Source organism: Alosa sapidissima, chromosome 10 (assembly GCF_018492685.1).
Source record: "Alosa sapidissima isolate fAloSap1 chromosome 10, fAloSap1.pri, whole genome shotgun sequence".
NCBI lineage: Eukaryota > Metazoa > Chordata > Actinopteri > Clupeiformes > Clupeidae > Alosa > Alosa sapidissima.
Genome location: NC_055966.1, coordinates 34,358,807 through 34,380,874, shown reverse-complemented (window position 1 = coordinate 34,380,874; position 22,068 = coordinate 34,358,807). Strand labels below are relative to the sequence as shown.

The window sequence follows — 22,068 nt, the reverse complement described above, 5'->3', positions numbered from 1 at the left end:
GTGAGTATTGGGAGGGCAGACAATTTATGTTTTCGCCAGAAGAGGGCGTAAAACATCGGGTGAGGGCTATATCCACTATGCATGAGGTAGGCTTTGCACTGCAGCTAGAGAAGGTGCATTGAAGTAGAGGTGCATTGACCAGTTGTATCCAGCCCAGAGACTGTTCGATAATATAATTGAGACACCCCACAGTTTTGGATGGGTGGTGTTGGGGACATCTTACAAGTTGGTTAGGCTGAGTTAGCCTACTCTTGATGCGCTATAGGTCAGGGGTTTTCAATTGATTGTGACCCAGGAACAATCTTTCTGCCCCAGGCAGCAACCCGAGACCACCACCGAATAAAGGATAGTGATTTCCTTTGTGAAATATATTATTTAATGCATGCAGGGACCACCAGCAGTGCCTTCACAGACAACTGTGTTCCCAATGGTGGGTTTACAATGTCAATGTAGTCTATAGTCTTTCCCCGATCCTATAGGCCTAGTATTACATTATAGGCCTATCCATACACTAGGCCTACTCATAATCTGTAGCAAGCAATCAATTTGATTGTAAAGAAGTTAAGGCCCGTGCCACTTTCATCTAAAGCTATTTACAAGTGAGATATAGAACACACAACAAAAAGGACACTCTTTTTTAGTGTATGAACTTAAACAACGTTTAATGACAACTGCTGTATTCAATTGCTCACCCCAGCCAGCTGTTAATTCAGAGCCTCCCTTTTGCGCTTCAGCCTATGCTGTGCGGTCATAGGCTACTTCTAGACAAAGGCTAGAGACCTGAACCGATCAGAATGTGTTTTGATAGTGTGTAATACTAGGCCTATAGGATCGGGGAAAGACTATAGACTACATTGACATTGTAAACCCACCATTGGGAACACAGTTGTCTGTGAAGGCACTGCTATCGACATCAATCGAATTCTAAATGGCCGTTGTATAGTGATGGAATGTTCGTGCCCTTGGTCGTCTTTATGAGGTCACGCACAAATAAGAATGCTTACATTCGGTAAGTAACAATTTCCCTCATTTCATAATTTGCGCAAATTACTTCACACGTGTTTTCATATTTGTCTCATAAGCTAGTCTCATTTTGACATGCCACGTCGAAAACCTCGAAAAACTCGTCGAGGTAAATATAAATTAATTTAAAACGAATATACGTTCATTATTTATTAACACATCTATGAATTATATTTTAAACAATACATTATTAACAGCTTACCTATTTTCATTTTGGGGATCTATTGCCTTTCCACTGTGGTTACGTATAACGTTAATTTATCATATAGTATAAATTGGCAACCTTAAAGACTCTGCACCTAATCTTTCCCAATTCAAAGCCTTGCAAAATTATGTTACCACAATCTTGATATAGCCTATGAAATATTCAAACTAATACAGTATCTGTCTGCTTTAGCCAAACCTAAGCTGGTTAAAAGCCCAAAGCCTGATGCTAGTAACAGCCAAAGGGACTCCAATCAATCTAGCCCATGGGCAGCTGCCACCTTAGACTTGACCTATCAGCCTGGTCTGGGCAGCCATGAAGACCAGGAGAGAAACAGCAGGAAAAGGCCTGGTCAGAACTACCCGCCAGCGCAGCCTGCACAATCCGCAACGTCAGTCGCTGCTGTGCCCAAGCGTAAAAGGGAGCTCAGTTCTGGTGAAGGAGCTGAGGTCCAACCACCACGGAGCCCCCCTGTTCGGTCAGCAGGTGATGATGTTTCCACAGTGACCCCATCAGAGGCAAAGAGGAGATGTGCTGAACTGGCCCAAGGTAAGAGATCAGGGTAAGCCAGCTAAAGGGGTTCATCTGAGTCGAGGGTAAAAACCAATAGCCCTTCACCTGCTGACATGTCACTGAGCATTTCCTGTTGTAGAAAATAAATAAGACCTGTATGTGCTCAATATGTAGTCAGTGACTTTTCACATTTGGTAAAATGAAAACTTTGCAAAGCTTGGTGAATCTTACAATCTGCATAGATTGCTCACACTTTCCTTGTCCATGTTTATTTCTGCAGCAACCTTCACTTCCAGCTACTCAGTTGGAGAGCTGCTTGGTTCAGGGGGGTGCGGCTCTGTCTACGCAGGAACAAGGAAGTCTGACGGAACACAGGTGAGACTCTTGTTTTTCTGTTTTCTATTAATACCCTAGAACAGGGGTGTTCAACTGATTGTGAACCAGGGACCACCATTCTGACTAATTACGTAACCCCAGGACCACCACTGAATAAAAATACTGATTCCCACATTGCAAATACATTACTGAATCCATGGTCAGGGACCACCAGCAATGTCCTCACGGACCACACACAAACACACACACCACAAGTGGGCCGCGGACCACTGGTTAAAACCCCTGCCCTAGATTATCACCCCAATTACATTATTTCTCTTTCTCTTTGTAGGTGGCCATAAAGTACATCCCCAAAACAAAAGCAAAAAAATACATTATCATGGTAAGTGCAACTTTAGCTATATTCAATTATTTAAACAGAGTATTCAATTATATAAACACCACAAGAAAATAGAGAGCATACTAGCTACTAGTGCTAATTTCATCTTTGTGCAGTCGCCATCATCTTTCTTGTGCTCTAAATGTTTTCCTGTTGCTTCAATCCAGCGTGGCGATGACAGGCGTCTTCCTCTGGAAGTCGCCCTGATGACTATGGTCTCTCAGCCTTCATCGTGCTGTAATGTCCTGAAGCTGCTGGACTGGTTTGAGGAGCCCTTCCGCTACATCCTGGTCTTGGAGCGACCCAGTCCCTGTTCCGACCTGTTTGATTTCTGTGGGATGTTTAACGGTCGGCTATCTGAGGTACAGGCCAGGCAGATCTTACGGCAGGTCGTTGAAGCCCTGATTCACTGCCGCAACTGTGGCGTTTTCCACCGCGATGTGAAATCAGAAAATATCCTGGTCAACCGTAATGATTGGACAGTAAAACTGATCGACTTTGGCTGTGGGGATCTCTACAAAGAAGCCCCCTATTCTAACTTTGCTGGTGAGTTTGCCAAAATGAATACCGACAAAAAAATGAAATGTCAAAAGGGGGAGATCAGTTGCCGGTAGGAAATGTTCTCTCCACATATATTTACCTTGATATTTCTCAGGTACCTTGAATTTCTGTCCACCGGAGTATTTTTTGAATGGAAGCTACGAGGCTTCTCCGGCCACCACATGGTCTGTGGGAGTGCTGCTCTTTGAACTGGTCTGTGGTGACCTGCCATTTGAAGGCAGAAGAGAAATCATTCTTAATCAGCCGAGGTTTACCACGCGTGTGTCCAAAGGTAAAGGAGTTCTACATCTACAAAATAGTTAGCCCCTATCCATTCCAATACAGTTCCCCTACTATGGTTTAAAAAGGACTGGTATTAAATGGCAACAAATCACGACACCACTCATCTTGCCTAACCTTTCTGTGTAGAGTGCCATGACCTCATCAGCTTGTGTATGAGCATGAATCCCCATGAGAGACCAGTGCTGGAGGACATTCTAACCCATGACTGGCTGTCGGGACAGAACTTCTTTTAAGAGAGAGAGGAGGGAAAGTGAGGCTAGTATGTACAGTATGTAGTCACGGTAACTGCTGCGTTGAGGTTTGACACAGAGAAGCATCCAAATGGACCAATTGCTTATTTCTGCAGCATCACAGACAGACCGCTAGACAGGGAAGGCGGGCTATGCCTCAAGTAAAGCTTTGACACCTGCATCCACTTGAGTTTGTCTGCTGGCTCTCCTACTCCTCCTGGTGGAAAAACGGAGTAATGCAAAGTTGAACTTTGGACTTGTTGTACATGTGCACACAGCTTCAGAGCAGCGTCAATGGGACTGATACGCTGAGCTTGCTGGCCCGGGCAGAAAGGCTAGGCAATCAAGGACATGGGTAGATAGATGGAGGAGAAATCAAAAATAATAAATAAAAAGTTCTATGGAGATGTGCAAAAGTTGTACAAAGTCAGATGTGTGTGTGTGTGTGTGTGTGTGTTTTGACGTGTGATGAAATAAGAAAATAAATAAAAGGTCTGTAGCATAGGGAGAGGGATGTAAAAGTGCTAAAAGTCATGTAGGTGTGTGTGTGTGGGGGGGGGGGGGGGGGGGGTCATGAATGCTGAGGAGTGAATGAGTGCAAAGTCAGTATAGTGTGAGTTCAGAGTTCGGATGGCCTAGGGATAAAAACGTCTCTTGAGTCTCTCAGTTCTGGCTTTGTGACTACATAGGCGTCTTCTTGATTTCAGCGGTAGGAATAATCCATTGTTAGGATGAGAAGAGTCCTTCAGGATGTTTTGGGCTCTTAGGAGTACTCTTCTGGAATAGATATCTTGTAGAGCAGGGAGTTGAGTTCTTATATGTTCAGCTGAGTGCACTACTCTCTGCAGAGTACTACAATCTCTAACTGTGGAGTTCCCATACCAGGTGATGATGCTAACAGTTAGAACACTCTCAACCGCTGAAGTGTAGAAGGCCTTCATGATGGATGTAGGAACTTTGAATTTCCTTAGCTGACGAAGGAAACAGAGTCGTTGTCTGGACTTTTTCAGAACATATTGAGTGTTAACAGTCCATGTTAAGTGTTCAGTAATGTGGACACCAAGGTATTTAAAACTTGTGACTCTCTCTACAGGTTGCCCGCTGATCATTAGTGGGGTGTAACTGTAGTTCTGCTGCTGCCTTCTAGCCTGGGTGTTCCCATGCTGCCTTACTCGCGATTTGATTCACGCTGCTAAGGCAGCCTGGAGACCATTGAGCAAATTTTCGCCTGAGATAGGGAACCAATCACAGAACAGGGGGGAAAGCAAGACGATGATGAGCTATGCACAGACGCATTTGATAGACATCCGTGGCACCCAATAAACGGATCTGGGCATTTTTTTCAAATACGAGAAAATGAACGTTTGGTTCCCAGACCACGTCTCATTGAGAAGTGGTGGCGCTAGCCAGGCTAGCTGCCTTCTGTAATCCACTACCATTTCCTTGGTTTTATTGACATTCAGTGTCAAGCTGTTAGATTGACACCACTGTGCCACCTCATCAACCTGATCCAAGTAGAGCTGTTCATTGTTGTTACTAATCAGGCCCAAGATCACTGTATCATCTGCAAAGTTGATGATGGAGGTATGACTACTGTTGGCTTTGCAGTCATGTGTGTAGATGTTGTACAGCAGTGGACTCAAAACACAGCCTTGGGGAGCACCAGTGCTGATGGTTAATGAGTCAGATGTCAGACCCCCCACTCTAACCACTTGTGAATGGTTGGTGAGAAAGTCAAATATCCAGTGACACGGGGTGGTGTTCAGTCCTAAGGCCTTCATCTTTGTGACCAAGGTGAGCGGTACTATCGTGTTAAATGCTGAACTAAAGTCAATGAACAGCATCCTCACATAATTCCCATTCCCCTCCTCCAGGTGAGTTAAGGTGGTGTGCATGAGGTTTGAGATGGCATCCTCTGTAGACCTGTTGGCTCTGTAAGCAAATTGGAGGGGGTCGAAGGAGGCAGGGAGGGATCAGCAGATAATGTTTTTATCACAAGCTTCTCAAAACACTTCATCACTGTAGACGTCAGGGCTACTGGGCGGTAGTCATTCAGACATGATGGACTTTTGTTTTTCGGTACTGGAACAATAACAGACTGCTTGAGGCAAGTTAGGAACTGTCTCTTGAGCCAATGATGTTAGTTACTGTTATAACTTTGAATGTGACGCATACATTTCTCAGAATTTGAATCTAGATATACATCAGAATATACTTTATATGCCCTTTTGACCTTTTGTTGACTGGTGAAACTGATATCATTACCTACAGTCAGGGATGTAGTGCTAAAATAAGAGGTGGGTAAACTATGAATTCTGTGATCTCGGTGAGGTGGAATGCGCCATGCAGTATCGGATTTTTAAAAAAGGCATTCAGAACATGTTTGATGATGGCGGAGGTTATTGTACAATGTTTATAACAATACCAGCGGTATTAAATGGTTCCTAGACTGTTGATGAATGTACATATTGGGAATGTGGATAATACAGTGTGATTTTAAAGTTCTTCTAATGTTAAAGGTTGCAGTTGGTGATTAAACTCTTTTGAGATGTGGATAAACTCTTTTTCTGAAATTACAGAGGTGGATAAACTGTGTTTAGCCTCCACTACATCCCTGACTACAATATAATTGTAGTTGTACTATCTGTTCTCCTTTTGTCAGGTATAGATGGAGGTATACTATAACACAATTAAATACTTGTGCTTGTGAACTTGTGAACCTGATAATGTCTTTGTTCAAATTTGATGACTATCACCAAAATCTGGAAGGACGAGATGTACCAACAGTTGAAATGCTGACTGCGCATCTGGCAGAGGTAGAGCTGTGTTTCGAAAAGCTTTCAAGAAATTGAGCACAAGGTATACAAGTGGACAGAAAGGTAAATACTCACCTAAGCCCCATACTCAGGACGATTAAGCCGTGAGCAAATGGCGAAAGTAGGAACATGTATAACTTAAACTATGACAAGATATAAACAAAACAAATAAGTATCTGAGAGAACATTGACGCTTGTTGACATTTTATAGTGAATTGTATAATTGATTATTTTGCGCAATGCTGGCAGGTTAGCACAATTTAGTGAATTAAAGGAACCATATGTAAGATTGTGGCCAAAACTGGTACTGCAATCACTTTCAAAATACTGTAGAGCGGTGTATCCCCTCCCCTCTGACTGGCAGAGCTGGCGAAACACTACTGACTTCGTGATTAGTAGATAGGTGGAGGGTGGCGCATCAGGCCAAAACACAACATGACAACATCAACATCAGTTGAGGGCTGCAACTTCACTTTTTTAAATGACAATATCCTGGCTGGAATACTGTTGTCAGTGATATAAGTATTGAAATGAACATGATTTCTTAATATCTAGTGACATATCAGGGCCATTTTATGATGAATTGAAATACATTTCTTACAATAACAATAACGGTGATGCTATTCAATAGAACATGATTTCACGACTTAGGGAGTAAACTAATACAACAACAAAAAAGATTCATTATGAGTACAAGATTATAGCCTGGCTAGCGCCACCACTTCTCAATGAGACGTGGTCTGGGAACCAAACGTTCATTTTCTCGTATTTGAAAAAAATGCCCAGATCCGTTTATTGGGTGCCACGGATGTCTATCAAATGCGTCTGTGCATAGCTGATCATCGTCTTGCTTTCCCCTTGTTCTGTGATTGGTTCCCTATCTCAGGCGAAAATTTGCTCCATGGTCTCCAGGCTGCCTTAGCAGCGTGAATCAAATCGCGCGCAAGGCAGCATGGGAACACCCGGGCTAACAAGATTATGGTCAATTCACCAGAACGTGATTCCATGATTTATGGAGTAAATTAATACCACAAAAAAACATCTGAGTGCACCTTAAAGGACATTGACATGATACATGATTCAAAAATAATGGTATTCAGCAGCTAAATACACACACACATACAGTATATAAAATGATCAGTTTACAGTAAATCGCCGGTATAAGAAAAAATATAAACTATGTGGCATATTAGTAAATAGGTTACACACAGTAGGCTACAGTGTGTTACATACAACAATTTCTTTCTATTTTTGCTGATAATATTGATAATGATCAGCCTTTATTATCTTCCAGGAGAAATTGTTTTGGGCAGTCAGGAGACAGAGGATACAGTGGATGCTGACATGCAGCACACATACTTTAATTAAAGGCTACGCGGTTAGGAACACTGTACACGGTACAGTTAGGGATAACTAACGGACAGTCACACTTATACAGTACAAATATACAGAAAGACCTCATACAGTACAAATATACAGTAAGACCTCAGTAAAAAAAAAACATTTGACCCTTGTGTACCTGTCCTGTATCCCTTCTCAATCCATAGGCCTACATCTTCATGAAAGTTCTGAATATTGCAGGCAGTAGGTAAGTAAGTAAAATGTGTTTATACAGCACTTTTCACAGACAGGGTCACAAAGTGCTTTACAATGTGCGTAGACAATATAAAGCGTAAAAAACAGTCTAAGAATAAAATAAAGTAAAAATACAACAGATAAAATGATCAATACATAAAAGACAGAGGTTACCCAAAAGCTAGCCTAAACAAGTGAGTCTACACTTGCACCTTAAAACAGTCCACATTCTCAGTAAAGGTTGATTTTGGTTGACAGACCTGAGAGACGGGGAGGGGGCGTGTAGGAGAATCATGTTGGCAAGATAAGCAGGGGCCTGACGATCTAGAGCCCTATAGGTTATGGTGAGAATTTTGAAATGGATCCCGTAAGTTACAGGAACGAACTAATGGACAAAAAAATGTGTCCAAATTCACACCCATTCTTCTCTGCTGAATTGCTTACCATGTAATCATCACACAGATATCACAAGCATATCACATGAAAGCGCGGAACTTAACCTTTCAAAGCAGCTGGCTGCTGTGATAAACGGTTTGTAGAAAAATGAACGTTGAATTTACATGAAATATAATCATATGGCTTTCTGTGCTTTTCTCTTCATATATGTCAGTGTGGCATCAAAATGAGCTTGGAGCCATTATTTTCAGAGACTGAGATGCTTCAATATAAAGGCAGCTGCTTTAACTGTGCTATCCCACTGTCACAGACGGTTTAAGTGGTAAGATCCGCAGGGGAGCGAGCACACAGAAATTATAGAAGAACGGAAACACCTTCTCGGTGAACGTGTGCGCCATGGTCAGCAAATATGTTTCACTGACCAGGTCAAAGAACGAGACCAGTCCCCCATCCCAGTCCAGCTCCACACGGACCTTCTGGATGCGCTGGCTCACCAAGAGCGGCATGGGGGCCTGCTCCGGAGACTGCGACTTGTACTCCCCGAACATGTGCCACAAGCTCAAGACGCCGTTCCAGATGGCCTTCCCCTTGCGGTGGGTGGACTCCGTCATCACACCCAGGTACCAGAGGGAGTTGTCCCCGACCTCGATGTCCCAGTGGTGGGTCCCGGAGTCGAAGCCCTCGGAGCCCAGCACACAGTGGTAGAAGTCAAACCTCTCGGGGTTGTCGGGCACCAGCTCCATAACGTCGCTGTACATAAGGCTGGTCAAATCCGCAGACATCAGGAGGTGTGGGGCCGCCGTGTTGGGGTCCAGGATGACTGGAGCTGAGGAGATTCAGGGCAATTCACATTAGCATTGCTAAACATGTACACTAAAGTGCAAAAGTTTGGAGCTTGGATGTCATTAATGTTCTAAATGACATGAATTGAAAGAATGAAAGAAATAAATGCAATATCTACATTGCCCATTATTAGCAACCATTCATCGAATGTTCCAAAAGCACATTCTGTTAACTAATCTGATATCATTTTAAAAGGCTAACTGAGAAAACATTGGAGAACCCTTTTATAATTATGCAAGCACATAATGTAATATGAAAACTGCTGCCCTGATTAAAAAAAACAATGCAACTGATTTCAGCTGGTATTCTGTCTGAAGGAGTGGAATGGAAATTTCTACCGACCCCAAACTTTTGTGTGTGTGTGTGGGGGGGCGTTGTATATTATGTACAACGGTGCATATTGTTCTCACCAAATTCAACAATCTCTTGCATCTTCTTCCAGATGTGAAAGCTGACGTTGCCCATATGCTTTGCCACATCAATTAGAGCATCTGAAGTCATGTCTGGAGTCTTCCAGGTGCATTTAGTCCTGGAAAGACAAACAAGAGTCAATGCCATCATGGATTTCATTTGAGAAATGACAAGACAAAATAAATTATGAGTATTTGACTTACTTTTCCATTGTAGCCTTGAAGTTCTGTTTGAAAAATTAGAAAATATATTTAGTGTTTATGGACTCTCCCAGTCTCTCTCTCTTGAGGACAAGGCATGTCTGAAAGTTCCTGGTATTTTTTACCTCATAACAGTAAGGTAACAGTAAAGGTTCCATGAGACTCCCAATGTACATCAAAGGCTACAGAACAGGAGTGGAAAGCTCATCTTTTCACCTGTGTGCCTATATGTGTGTGTAAAGGCCGTGACATGCTCCCATGTTTGTGTCTCGTGCACGCAGCGTATGACAAGAATTGCGTCATCAACGTGCATGTGGGGGGCTTCATGTGCCTCCTAACAATTGGGGCTGTGCGTCAACGATGCACGACTTGGACATGAGCAAACGTGCATGGAGGAGCATCGCTTAAGTGTGTGTGTGTGTGTGTGTGTGTGGCAAAGGGGCAGTTGTTAATCAGAGCTGAATCATGCGGACTTATCTATTCGGTAAGAGATTTACAAGACACCATTTCTTTCAGTATTAGTCATGTACTTGTAAATAAACAATAGTCACACGGAACCACTGAATCCGATACCATGCACTTTGCACCTGCTTGTAGTCTACATGTGGTGAGGGTCTGTTTGGCATGTCTGCTTAGTTTGTTTCTGGTAACATTTTAGATTTTGTTTAGTTTCTGTTTCCCTTTTGCTGTTTATTCCACAGACAGCCTATAAAAACATTTTTCTACACACCTTATCAGTATTAATAGTAGCAGCAGCAGTACTAGTCATAGTACTTGTAGTATAGTAATGGTAGTGTTGGTAGTAGTAGTGGTGATAATTGATGGTTTTACTTTAATTTGATATTTAATTAATATTGTTGTAGGCTATGTACAACTTTATGTTCATGCCAATTCTTCAATTGTTGTTTCCACTATTTTCATTACCAGCTGTTGTTTTTTTCCAGTTTTATAAGGTGCTCTAAGCGATGATGGGTAACGTCACTTCTGTTGACGTTCAAACAAAACAGAGCTAGCTCGCTACTCCCTCCCCCTCCCTACCATGCAATTAAAACTCTCCTAAACACGCGTCTCGTCGGTTATTGGCTGGAACAATGGAGACCACATTTTTTGACAATTCAGGGCAAAGGCAGCTAGCGGATGGTGAGTTGATGTTTGCTGTATGTGACAAAAAATGTTTTTGCTTAGAAAACGCGTAACATCGCTTAGAGCACCTTTAAGTCATTTTGGACAAAACAATTTGATACAAACTATTTAACATGGAATGAGCACAGTTTGCATTACCTGTACAAATGTCACATTATCTTGTTTGAGTTCCTTCTGTATGGCCTGAATAGTCTCAGAGACAGATGATATCTCTCTGCCGATCGCTTCAATCTTCTTCATCACAGCTGTACTCTTCTGCCTCTCCTCGGCCTTAAGACATTCCATTCTGGCCTTCTCTTCATCCCGGAGAAACTTGTGAAGCTTTTCAAACTCCAGCTTAATATGCCTTTCAGTAAGAAGGGTCTGGCCCTGGTCAGGTGATGAAGAATGATTTGATCTTTTACTTTCATTTGGATGTTTTTTTTTATGTCACACATCAGTTTGTATTATCTTCCCATATAATTATAAAATACACAATAGAGAGATAAAATACACAATAGAGAGATAAAATACACAATAGAGAGATAAAATACACAATAGAGAGATAAAATACACAATAGAGAGAGATAAAATACACAATAGAGAGATAAAATACACAATAGAGAGATAAAATACACAATAGAGAGAGATAAAATACACAATAGAGAGATAAAATACACAATAGAGAGATAAAATACACAATAGAGAGAGATAAAATACACATATATATACATCCATCTCTCTCTCTCTCTCTCTGTCTGTATGTATATATATATATATATATATATATATATGAAACAGATCATTTTGAAGACCTCTTATGAGCATGCCATATATAGGCCAAGCCATGCTCATTTTGTTTAAGAAACAACACAAAACTGAAAGCACTGACTGTTTGCCCCTCCTCTGAACTGATGGAAATCCCCAACACTGATTACAGTGACGGTGACTATGGTACACTGACCCCAGGCCAGCAGTTCAGTTAATGGGATAGGCTGCTGTAACATGACTTGTAACAAATATCTTGCCTAGTGCATTACCTTGATGAGCTGAGCGGTTTGATCATAGGTGTATTTCACGTCCTCTAAAAGCTTCAGCTTTTCTTGCAGTGGAGATAGTGCATTGCTGAGCTCCTCCTATCAACACACATTCAACAGGTTAGCATATGGGCTTCTCTATTTCTCACAGTCAACTCAAAGACAGACAGAATGGACATGGTGTAAACAAAGAATATCAACAACAAACAACATGGCGAAATCTGGCCTTCAATAAAGTCTCAGGGCACTGTCATGCCTCTTGTTTGGGCATGTTCAGGAAATGAGTTTGAATACTCGTTTGCACTATCTAAACAGTGTGAGACAGTGAAGCCATGTCTTTTGATAGCACAGTGTACGGACAGTGACAGTATTAATGGAGAGAGAGATAGGTCTACATATTTAAGTTGTTTTTACTTGTCAATCAAGGTTCTTCTGTATGACACAGTGTGTTACAGGTAGCCTATGACAATAGCACAACGCTGAACTTGGGACTAGATTCAGATCGCAGATTCCACCTTAAATATTGCAATTTTCTACCGCCAGGGGGCAGTGTTGACCACAAATTTGCCTGCCAAGCTGTTGCAGATGAACAGGCATTATTCACAGACATATAAAAGCCTCCATTTCATTTTCTTTTGACTCCATTGCTGAATCTTTTGATAAATGTTGTCTTATGTCTTCTATTAATTAATGTATTAGATATTGTATTTGGTTGGGGGGGAGGGGGGTGTAGTTGGTGGCTGATTATGAAGTTTTTTTCTTTATTTTCTGGGTTGAATCTTTTGATAAATGTTGTGTTACAGAGAGCTAGCTCGCCACTTTCTCCCCCTCCCTCCCGTGCTGCTCCCGTGCAATTGAAACTCTCCTAAACACACATTTCATCTGTGATTTGCTGGAACAGTGTGTTATGTTTTTATGGGCTAGGTTTGCCCAGGTTGTTTTTGTTGCCGTTTTTGGAGCCTGGGCTGTCCACAGAGATCGCGTTTTCTTACAGAGTATTCAGGACACAGACAACTAGCGGTTGGTTAGGTGATGTTAGTAGTAAGTTTAGCCTAAAAAACGTGTGGCATCGCATGGAGCACCTTTAATTAATTTATTACATGTTGTACTTGGTGTGTGTGTGTGTGTGTGGGGGGGGGGGGGGGGGTGATTACAAATGTAATTTGTGGGAGATTATGAAATTCTTCTACACTAAATCTACTCCCTATGGCCCACACCGACTTTGGCAGGGGAATTTCCACCACATATGACAAGTAGGCCTACACTCTCCCCTCTTTCCAACGAGACCACCCATGTGAAATCCGATAGTGGAAAATGCCCCTTTTAATCACTGTGAAAGTAGATTGCATTTTTCAGATTGTAGAAATTCAGCACTAGATTTGCTCCACACTTCCCATAATGCATTTGGCAGGGGAAATTCCACCACATCTGGCAAGTACACGCTCTACACTTTCCAATGAGACCACCCATGTGAAATCCGATAGTGGAAAATGCCGCTTTAATCACTTTGAAAAAATATTGCATTGTTCAGATCATAGAAATTCAGCACTAAATTTGCTCCACACTTCCCATAATGCATTTGGCCGGGGAAATTCCACCACATCTGACAAGTACACTCTCTCCTCTTTCCAATGACTAACCAAGTAGCCTACAATATCTAATAAATTCATTAATAGAAGACATAAGGTAACATTCATCAAAGGATTCAGCAATAGACTCAAAAGAAAATGAAATAGAGACTTTTATACGTCTGTGAATAATGCCTGTTTATCTGCAGCTTGGCAAGCAAATACCTGTCATCGCGGATTTGCGGTCAACACTGCCTCCTGGCGGTAGAAAATTGCAATATTTAAGGTGGAATCGAAACTTAACTCCCCGCTAAATTAATCTAGTCCCAAGTTCAGCGTCGTGACAATAGCCTACTTTATGTCGCCTATAGTTCATTCTCTGATAAAGGCTTGAGCATTAATTGTCGTGGTCTGAAGAAGAAATGTTATTTTGTCTCACCTTGTGATCGAGAGCAGCTTCATCTATGGGGCAAAAATCGTGCAGTTTGTGCTTTCTAGAAGTCTGACAAACGACGCACACGGGCTCTTTGTCATCCAGGCAAAAGAGCTTGAAACTTTCACCGTGCAAGGTACACAGCCCTTGCGATGTCCCGGAACCTTTCACCAGTAGGACGGCCTCGCACAGGTTTTTCAATGCCAAGTTCCGAGGGAGCTCACCGTTGGGTGACTTTCGTCTGCACACTGGGCATTCTCGAGATTTCTTGATGTCCCAGAACCGATGCAAGCACTCCTTACAGATGCTGTGGCTGCACTGCTGTATGACCGGGTCCCTGAAGATATCGCAGCAGACGGGACAAGTGAGGTCCTCTTCGGGAAGAGAACGTTTTGAAGCCATTTCGTTAGCAGTCTGTCTGTTAATCAAGAGGAGTTAAGTTAACGGCATGTTGCGTCTGGAGGTAGGCCTATAGGCTATGGGAGGGAAGAGAGAACCCAATGAGATGTCTGTCTATCGTGGTGTTTTTGTCAGCACTAACACGGATGTGGGTTACTTTCACTTTCGGTCTGACAAGTTAATGTGCATTCCTATAGGCCTACGGTTAGTAGCGTAATCTAGCCTAGGCCTAGCCTGGCTAGCGCCACCACTTCTCAATGAGACGTGGTCTGGGAACCAAACGTTCATTTTCTCGTATTTGAAAAAAATGCCCAGATCCGTTTATTGGGTGCCACGGATGTCTATCAAATGCGTCTGTGCATAGCTCATCATCGTCTTGCTTTCCCACCTGTTCTGTGATTGGTTCCCTATCTCATGCGAAAATTTGGACCTGGTGGTGCGGGGGTTAAACTCTCTCGCTCGTTTCCTCCTCCTGTGCGCATTTGCTTGGATAGTTGAGCCTTGGCTGCGATGAGCTGAAAAGAAGTAGCGGTAGCCGTAGGTTAGGGCGTTGGACAGGCGCCAGGGCATGTCCAAACTCACCCGACCAGATTGAAATGCACGCGGCTACTCCCCCCAGAGGTTGGCCTACATGGATTTACTGAGTGCATCATGGGCCTAACAAGAAAAGGAAATTCACTGGTCGCTAAACTCTAAACTGGTCTATTTTACAATTGGTGTTTGGCTTTGTTTTCCGTAAACATAGCCTTCTCTCTCCTCGTTAGGCTTTTCCCAGACCAGATATGGCATGAACCACACCTCATGGGGTGCCAGACCTCTTCCTCATTCTACGCTCCACCACATTTCCTCAGCAGATTCATATGAACTGTTCCAATGTCAAACATCTCTAACTGGTCATCTACAGATCGTAGTTCAAGTGAGATCTCATTAACATCAGTGGGCCTTATTGTGATAGTGGAAGAGCACTCACACATGGTCGTTATCACAGACACCTGCACACTGCACATGTCTGACCCTCAGGAATTCCCCTTACGTGCAATTGTTTTTTTTTTTTTAGCTTTGTCACGCCATGCTGTAGGCTAGTTTCTATTGCATTCGCCATTCAAGGAGGAAGCACAAACACTATTGACGCCGTAGGCTACACGCACATACCATACACATACACGAACACAAGCAAGCACGCACACACACACACACACACAGATGAAAGGATGAGCTTTCTACTGCAGTTCTATAGCCTTTGTTGTACATTGGGGAGTCACATCGACTTTTACTTTCGATATTACATGTCCTACCACCTACCTTACTGTTTATGGGTCAAAAATAACAGGAACATGCCTTAGGATGTTTCAGGGAATTGGGTGAGATTTGGCAGCACTCAAGCGCTAAACTTACAGTTTTATTTGTGTGTGTGTGTGTGGTGGTGTGGGGGGGGGGTATTGGTTAAAACATTCAAACCAATATTATTTGTCATATGACTGTGAGAGATTTGATCACATTTTATGACACCCCTTAAGTCTCCATATTGTATGAAAGGAAGAAAGGAAGATGGTAATAATTGAGCCTCAATGCATATCTGAGAAAAGAATGTGAATAAATTAAATGAGAAATGTTGCCAATTTATTTATAGAGTAACTAATGTTAAGAAAATACTGTTTAGTCATACTGTATTGTTAATAGCCATTTCTAGGATGCCCTTTTGTCGCAACTGGCTGGAAGTATCATTTAATATGATTTACAGATATTAGACCTGACCACACCCTGGTGATGTGCCAACACATTCTCCCAACATTTGAAGGCATGAAATTCCAAACTGCCTTTGCCCTGACCAACCAATTATGTTGAGATCTTCCCAGATGAGTTTAAGCGTGACTCATGAATATAGGGCAGTGATTTGAGACTTTATTTGATCTTGTCAAGGACAATAGTAGGGTGTTATATTACACAGTTGTGAATAGGGGCTAAGCATTATGCACTGTGGATCAACCTGGAGGTTTGGGGTCAGTAACTGTATGTGAGATACAGGGAAGTCAAAATTGAAGTCAACTGAAATAGCATCACACATGCACAAATAGCAAGATAGCTCTCCACATGTGTTATATTGCTTCTGATTGGTTTCTAACCCCTGAGATATTTGGACAGGTGTTTTTATTTATTTTATTTATTTGTTTATTTCAAAGTGACAATGCACATCAATTGACATTTTTTGTTTACACAAAAATTGTTTTGTTACAATGTAACTGTGCCAGAGTTAGCGAAGAAGCTAATTTTCATCGGTTGTCTCTTGGCAGGTCAACACAGCATCACATTACATTAATAAAAAGAATGGAAGAAAGAGAATGAAGAATGGAAGAAAGAAGAGAAAAGAGAAAGGGACAATAAAATAAAAAAATAAGATACTGACACCAGATACTGATGATTGCAGTTTTGATTGTTTTTAATCCATCTCGAGTGTGGTTTTAAATGGTAGATAGCTGGTGCTTTCTCCAAGTTCAATAGGAAGACAGTTCCAATAATCTGAGGCCCGTCCTGAGAAGACTGTTTTGCCATAATTACTACATCTATATTGTCTCCCCTGGTGGCTGCCCTAGTTGCCCCTGGTGGCTGCCCTAGTTGCACTGCCACTACTGCTCTTCTGTTGAATGAACTCAGCCAGTGGTGGAGGGGCAAGCCCATGTCATATTTTGAAAACAAGGCAGGCATCTAGATAATGTAAAAAACTGTCAAATAGCTGATAGGCTTTTGATCTAGTGTTTTTAAGGTTTGTTTATAAAGGGTTTCTATTGGTTTAAGAGTTGTCATGTTTGCTTGGGACCAGCTTGTGAGTCAGTATGATATGTGGAAAAAGATCATGGCGTGCATAAAAAGTTTGGCTGCCTCTGTTGTTAGATATGGCCTTATGTGTCTAAAGTTAGCCAGACTATATCTGATAGTATTAGCCACCTTTTTTAACATGCTTTTTTATAAGTTAAATTAGAGTCTAAAATGATACCAAGGTATTTAAAATCAGGCACAACCATGAGTTTTTCTCCTTCAATATAAACATCAGCCTGCTGTGCGCTTGAGGATTTTTTAGAGAAGAACATACAGACTGTTTTATTAATATTGAGATGTAGATATGACCATTTTAGCCAGTAAGAAACATGGACCAGTGCTTCAGTTAGTTTAGTTGCAGCCTTCTGTTTGTTTTTGGTATGCACATACCAAAGATAAAAGTTAATCTGAGGAAATCAGCAGCATGGATATCATCGTCTGGGTTTTTCAACTGATTGTCGACCAGGGACCACCATTTTGACTAATTACGTAACCCCAGGATCACCAGTGAATAAAAATACTGATTTCTTCATTGCAACTACATTACTGAATCCATGGTCAGGGACCACCAGCAATGTCCTCACGGACCACAAGTGGGCCGCAGACCACTGGTTGAAAACCCCTGGTCTAGTGCAATAGAAGTTGCACTGAATAATATACTTTGGGCAATTGAAGATGCTCAGTGTGAAAATCACATACATGCACAATGCAACATAACACAACACACACACAAAGACAGTATTCCATATAATGGTACCATACATCACATCATTGGCCCTAACTTTTATGTTCTGAGTTTTTCACTGGTACGATCTTCAGAGGTGAGACCACACAGTAATTATACAGAAAAGGGAGGACACCCTCTGTAAAAACATGTCTGAAACTGCACAGGGAGTTTTCTGCTAACGGCTCAGAAAATGACACCTCTCCCCCATCCAAGTCCAGCCGCACCCTTAGGACCCGCAGGCTCTCCGCCACCAGGGGACCCCGATTCTCCGCAGGGCTGTGGCCCGTGTACTCTCCATTCAGGTACCTCACGTGCCAGGTGTCTCCGTTAAAGAAAGCGTCGCCCTTCCTGTGGTTGGAGACGGCGGTGACGCCCACACTCCAGAGCGTGCTGTCCCCGACCTCCACGTCCCAGCAGTGGAGGCCCGCGGTGAGGCTCCGGGAGCCCAGCACGCAGGGGTAGTAGTCAAACCTCTCAGGGTTGTAGGGGACACGGAGCTTCTCCGCACTGTTGAGCACGCTGGTTAGGTCTTCACACAGGCGGAGCTTTGCCTGAGATGTGTTGGGGTCCAGCACCACTGGCGCTACAGAGATACATTTGTCAGGATAGGACCGTGTGTGTGTGTGTGTGTGGGGGGGGGGTTCTTCTGTACCAATGGATCACCAATAGGTGAAATAGTTTTATTGTGAATTTATTTTGTTTTATATTACATATTGTGCTGTTTGTCCAACCTTTGTTTCATATTTTGTTCCCTTCTAAATGACACGTTCACTGGCATGGTGATGGCACTGTTAATGTTTGAGTGGCATGTATGTATGTGTGTGTGTGTAATTGGGTTAACGATATTACACACCCCTGTGTAACTGAAAGGCATATTATAGAAGACAGAGAAACAAAACTTACTGTACACAACAATGTCCTGCATCTTCTCCCAGACTCTGAACTTCAGGTTGCCCACGTGTTGTGCCACATCTATCAGAGATCCTGTGGGATTATCTGGATCCTTTGGCATACACTGCACCCTGCAACAACATTCAGTAGGCCTAGTCAGTCAGTGCTGCTTTAAGTTAAACCACGTACATCAGAACAGGAACTTGGACATGACTCACCTTTCAATAGTAGACTTAACATTCTGCAAAGAACAGATGGGGAAATGGTAAAATCATGTGCATGCTTATTTATAGATTTTGCATTTGATTTGAACACTCTTAAAACAAATGTGGTGTCTCTATCTGGACACAGAGATGTGTTACAAAACAATGCAAGGTGTGTTGTTTTCAAAGGAAGTTGTTATTTTCAACACATATTGTTTAACAAATACAACACAAACTCTGCTGTCCCTATCTGAACACAGAGATGTGTTAAAAACAACACAGTTTGTGTTGTTTTTAACACATCTCTGTGTTCAGATAGGGACAACACAAGTTGTGTTGTTTTCAACACATTCATTTTAAGAGTGAATGATTTACAGAGCAACATTAACATTGACACCACACAATACAGTGCATACTGTAATCTAATCTAATAATCTAACTATAATCTAAGCCTTTAGCGTTGTGTTTCAGGTACGCACTTGTAAGAGGGGGACGTCTGCCAACTCCACTGCCTCCTCTATGGCTCTGATTGTGTGGGAGAGAGTGGACATTGTTGCGCTGATGCTCTCCGTTATTGCACTGATGGCGCTGCTCTTCTGTCCTGCTTCTTCTTCGAGAGCAGCCATCCTGGCCTCCTCTTCCTTTTGGAGAAACTGATGGAGCATCTCAAACTCTTTCTGAATGTGCCGTCTTGTGTTGTATGCCTGACACTGTGGTAGCAAAAGAAACGCTAAGTAGCACCACACAGGCAGGGAAGGGGAAAGCAGATTGATGTAGGCAATTGCTGTGAACATTGACTGTGTCTAAAAAAACTCATCATACAGTACCTTTATGTGTGTAGCTATGTGGTTGCAGTCTCGTTTTAAGTTGTTTAACCCGTTTAGCCTTTCTTCTAGGCTGTTCAGTGTGGTCTTGAGCTGCTCCTGCAAACAATGAAGAGATAGTAGGTAGAGTGTGTAGCCCCCCCCCCCCCCCCCACACACACACACAACAAGCACACACCCCCCTCCCAATTATCAAATGACACTGTTATAGAGTAAGCTGAAACAGAGGTCTCAGTCAGGCTCTGTGCTCTCTCAGCACTGATATTAGATTGCATATTAATGAAGATTGACCGACAACTAAGAAGAAATACAATCAACTCTAAGGAAAGAGCTAGTACAGGTAGAATGGCAATAATTCTTCAAGTTCAAGTTAACCGTCACATGCATTGTACAAGTTCTGTATACAATGCAATGAGGGATGTAACCACTCTTTATTGCACAGAGTAAAGAAAAGACAACATGGCAGAAAGTCAAGTTCATAGGTTACAACTACGGTATGTGGACATTCTGGCTGACAATATAATGGCGTCTTAATGTTTTTATTTCTTACTCTGTAATCAGAGGCTGCTTCTTCTGTCGGGCAGCACTTGTGCCGTCTGTGCTTCATTGATGTCCAGCACACCATGCACATTGGCTCCCTGTCCTCCAAGCAGAAGAGTTTGATTCTCTCGCTGTGGGCGATGCACAGCTCCTCAGATGCCAGCGAAGCTTCAGAGGCCCTCTCCTGGACAAAGCTCTCGCACAGGCTCTTTAAAGCCAGGTTGGACGGGGGAGGATTCATCAGGCTCAGTCCCCTGCAAATGGGACACTGTTTGGACGGCTTGATGGTCCAGAAGGTGTCAATGCAGGCTTTGCAGATGGTGTGGCTGCAGGACAGGATCACAGGGTCCACAAAGATGTCGCAGCACACGGGACAGGTGAGGTCCTCCTCAGATAAAGAACGCTTGTATGCCATATCTAACTTTCTATCTCTTTCACTTTCCCCCCAAGTTTAAAGGGCTCCTCTGTAGCCTTTAAACTTTTACTTTCTCTTTCTCTGAGGACACTGAGAATTGTCTTTCCCTTTCTCAAGAGTAGATCCTGAGGGTACTCTTGAGTTTTGTCTCTTAAAATGCTTCTCTGCGTCTCCAGCCTGAGAGAAAGATGTTGTTTTGAACAAAGACCAGGAGGAAAATACGACACAAACGTAAATGCGTTCCTCCTCTCAGAGGACCAGGGGGAGGGGCTTCACATGGGTAAATTCTTTCATGACAAATGCCTACAGAATGTTCACAATCTCTTGCCCGTAACACTTGCTTTGCTTTGGTTTGGTCTGATATCAAAGGGCAGAGCTCTATTCAATAGCTATCCAAGCCTTTTAATGGTCAAGTGTCTTTTAATTATATAGCACATTTAAAAACAGGAGTGTGATTTGTGATTTGATTTCTATTTGGAACTGAGGACCGATACACATACACATATATAAAATGAATAAGTATTAAAAGCAGTATTCAAAAATAACAAAAAAGTGACAAAACAAACATCTGAACACATCTTATTCCCGTATTCCTCACCGCTAAACTGGAGGGAATGAGTGGTCACTCATTAAAGTGTCTGGAGGTATGTATCCTGCAAAATGGATTAAATGGACTTTGTCGCCACCTCCTGGTAAACAATAGATCTTCAGGAGCAACCATTCACATAGAATTGTATAGTTTCCCAAGAAAAGTATGGTGTAAAAGTCTGGCTTCAGAAAGTAAAAATCCTGCCGCGTATTTACTCCAACCATTCACTAAACCAGCTGATTCTTATTGGCCCAACTTCTCAGCCAAATAGATGAGCTAATTAGTGAAAACACCCATGCTAAGTGCACAGGTAGAACCAATACCAAAGTCCTTTCAGGCAAGTCTCTCCACTCGGCGGCCATATTGCAACGCTTTTTGGACACTCATCGGGCATCTATTTTGGCAGAAATGTGCGTGTGCAAGGCTTCACGACATCAACCTTGCTCCAGCAGCGAGATCACATGATTGGCACGTCTTCACAACACACCACATGATTGGCTCAATGTATTTACATGTCAACATTTTGCCGCGGAAGGGGTGGGATATGTGTAGACAATATTGGTGTTACAAACTAACCCCATGCATTTCTATAGAGTACTTTTTGAGTGCTGTGTCTCCTCATTAGAAAGTCTCTGCCAATACATGGTAGGAGGCTACATCAACACGGCACAGCAGCAGTTTGTGATGTTTACTGAGTGTAATCTTAGGTAATGTCATGTATGAAAACTAGTATTGC

General features: G+C 42.5%; 3 protein-coding genes across 9 annotated transcripts; 1 reads left to right on the top strand and 2 right to left on the bottom strand.

The window, feature by feature from the left end:
- The first annotated feature begins 679 nt into the window (after positions 1-679).
- Positions 680-16,703, top strand: LOC121720516 (serine/threonine-protein kinase pim-1-like). Of its 7 annotated transcripts, none has more exons than XM_042106726.1 (8): positions 680-1,132; positions 1,421-1,777; positions 2,022-2,116; positions 2,409-2,459; positions 2,624-3,002; positions 3,112-3,288; positions 3,426-3,558; positions 16,621-16,666. In XM_042106726.1, the coding sequence occupies exons 1-7, from the start codon at positions 1,099-1,101 to the stop codon at positions 3,530-3,532; spliced, it is 1,200 nt and encodes a 399-aa protein (XP_041962660.1). In that variant the 5' UTR covers positions 680-1,098; the 3' UTR covers positions 3,533-3,558; positions 16,621-16,666. The 7 variants fall into 7 exon arrangements, with proteins under 7 accessions (XP_041962660.1, XP_041962659.1, XP_041962663.1 ...); XM_042106725.1 differs by lacking the exon at positions 16,621-16,666 and adding an exon at positions 3,646-3,931; XM_042106729.1 differs by lacking the exon at positions 3,426-3,558 and having other exon boundaries at positions 16,621-16,660.
- Positions 7,428-14,517, bottom strand: LOC121720515 (nuclear factor 7, brain-like). The gene is made up of 6 exons (XM_042106722.1): positions 13,937-14,517; positions 11,933-12,028; positions 11,052-11,282; positions 9,774-9,796; positions 9,570-9,688; positions 7,428-9,142 (listed from the first exon to the last, which is right to left on the bottom strand). Exons 1-6 carry the CDS (start codon positions 14,330-14,332, stop codon positions 8,610-8,612), a joined length of 1,398 nt encoding a protein of 465 aa, XP_041962656.1. The 5' UTR covers positions 14,333-14,517; the 3' UTR covers positions 7,428-8,609.
- Positions 16,704-16,791: 88 nt separating the features above from the next.
- LOC121720514 (E3 ubiquitin-protein ligase TRIM35-like) lies at positions 16,792-20,972 on the bottom strand. Its single transcript, XM_042106721.1, has 6 exons — positions 20,339-20,972; positions 19,792-19,887; positions 19,444-19,674; positions 18,980-19,002; positions 18,774-18,892; positions 16,792-18,453 (listed from the first exon to the last, which is right to left on the bottom strand). The coding sequence occupies exons 1-6, from the start codon at positions 20,741-20,743 to the stop codon at positions 17,921-17,923; spliced, it is 1,407 nt and encodes a 468-aa protein (XP_041962655.1). The 5' UTR covers positions 20,744-20,972; the 3' UTR covers positions 16,792-17,920.
- Positions 20,973-22,068: the final 1,096 nt, after the last annotated feature.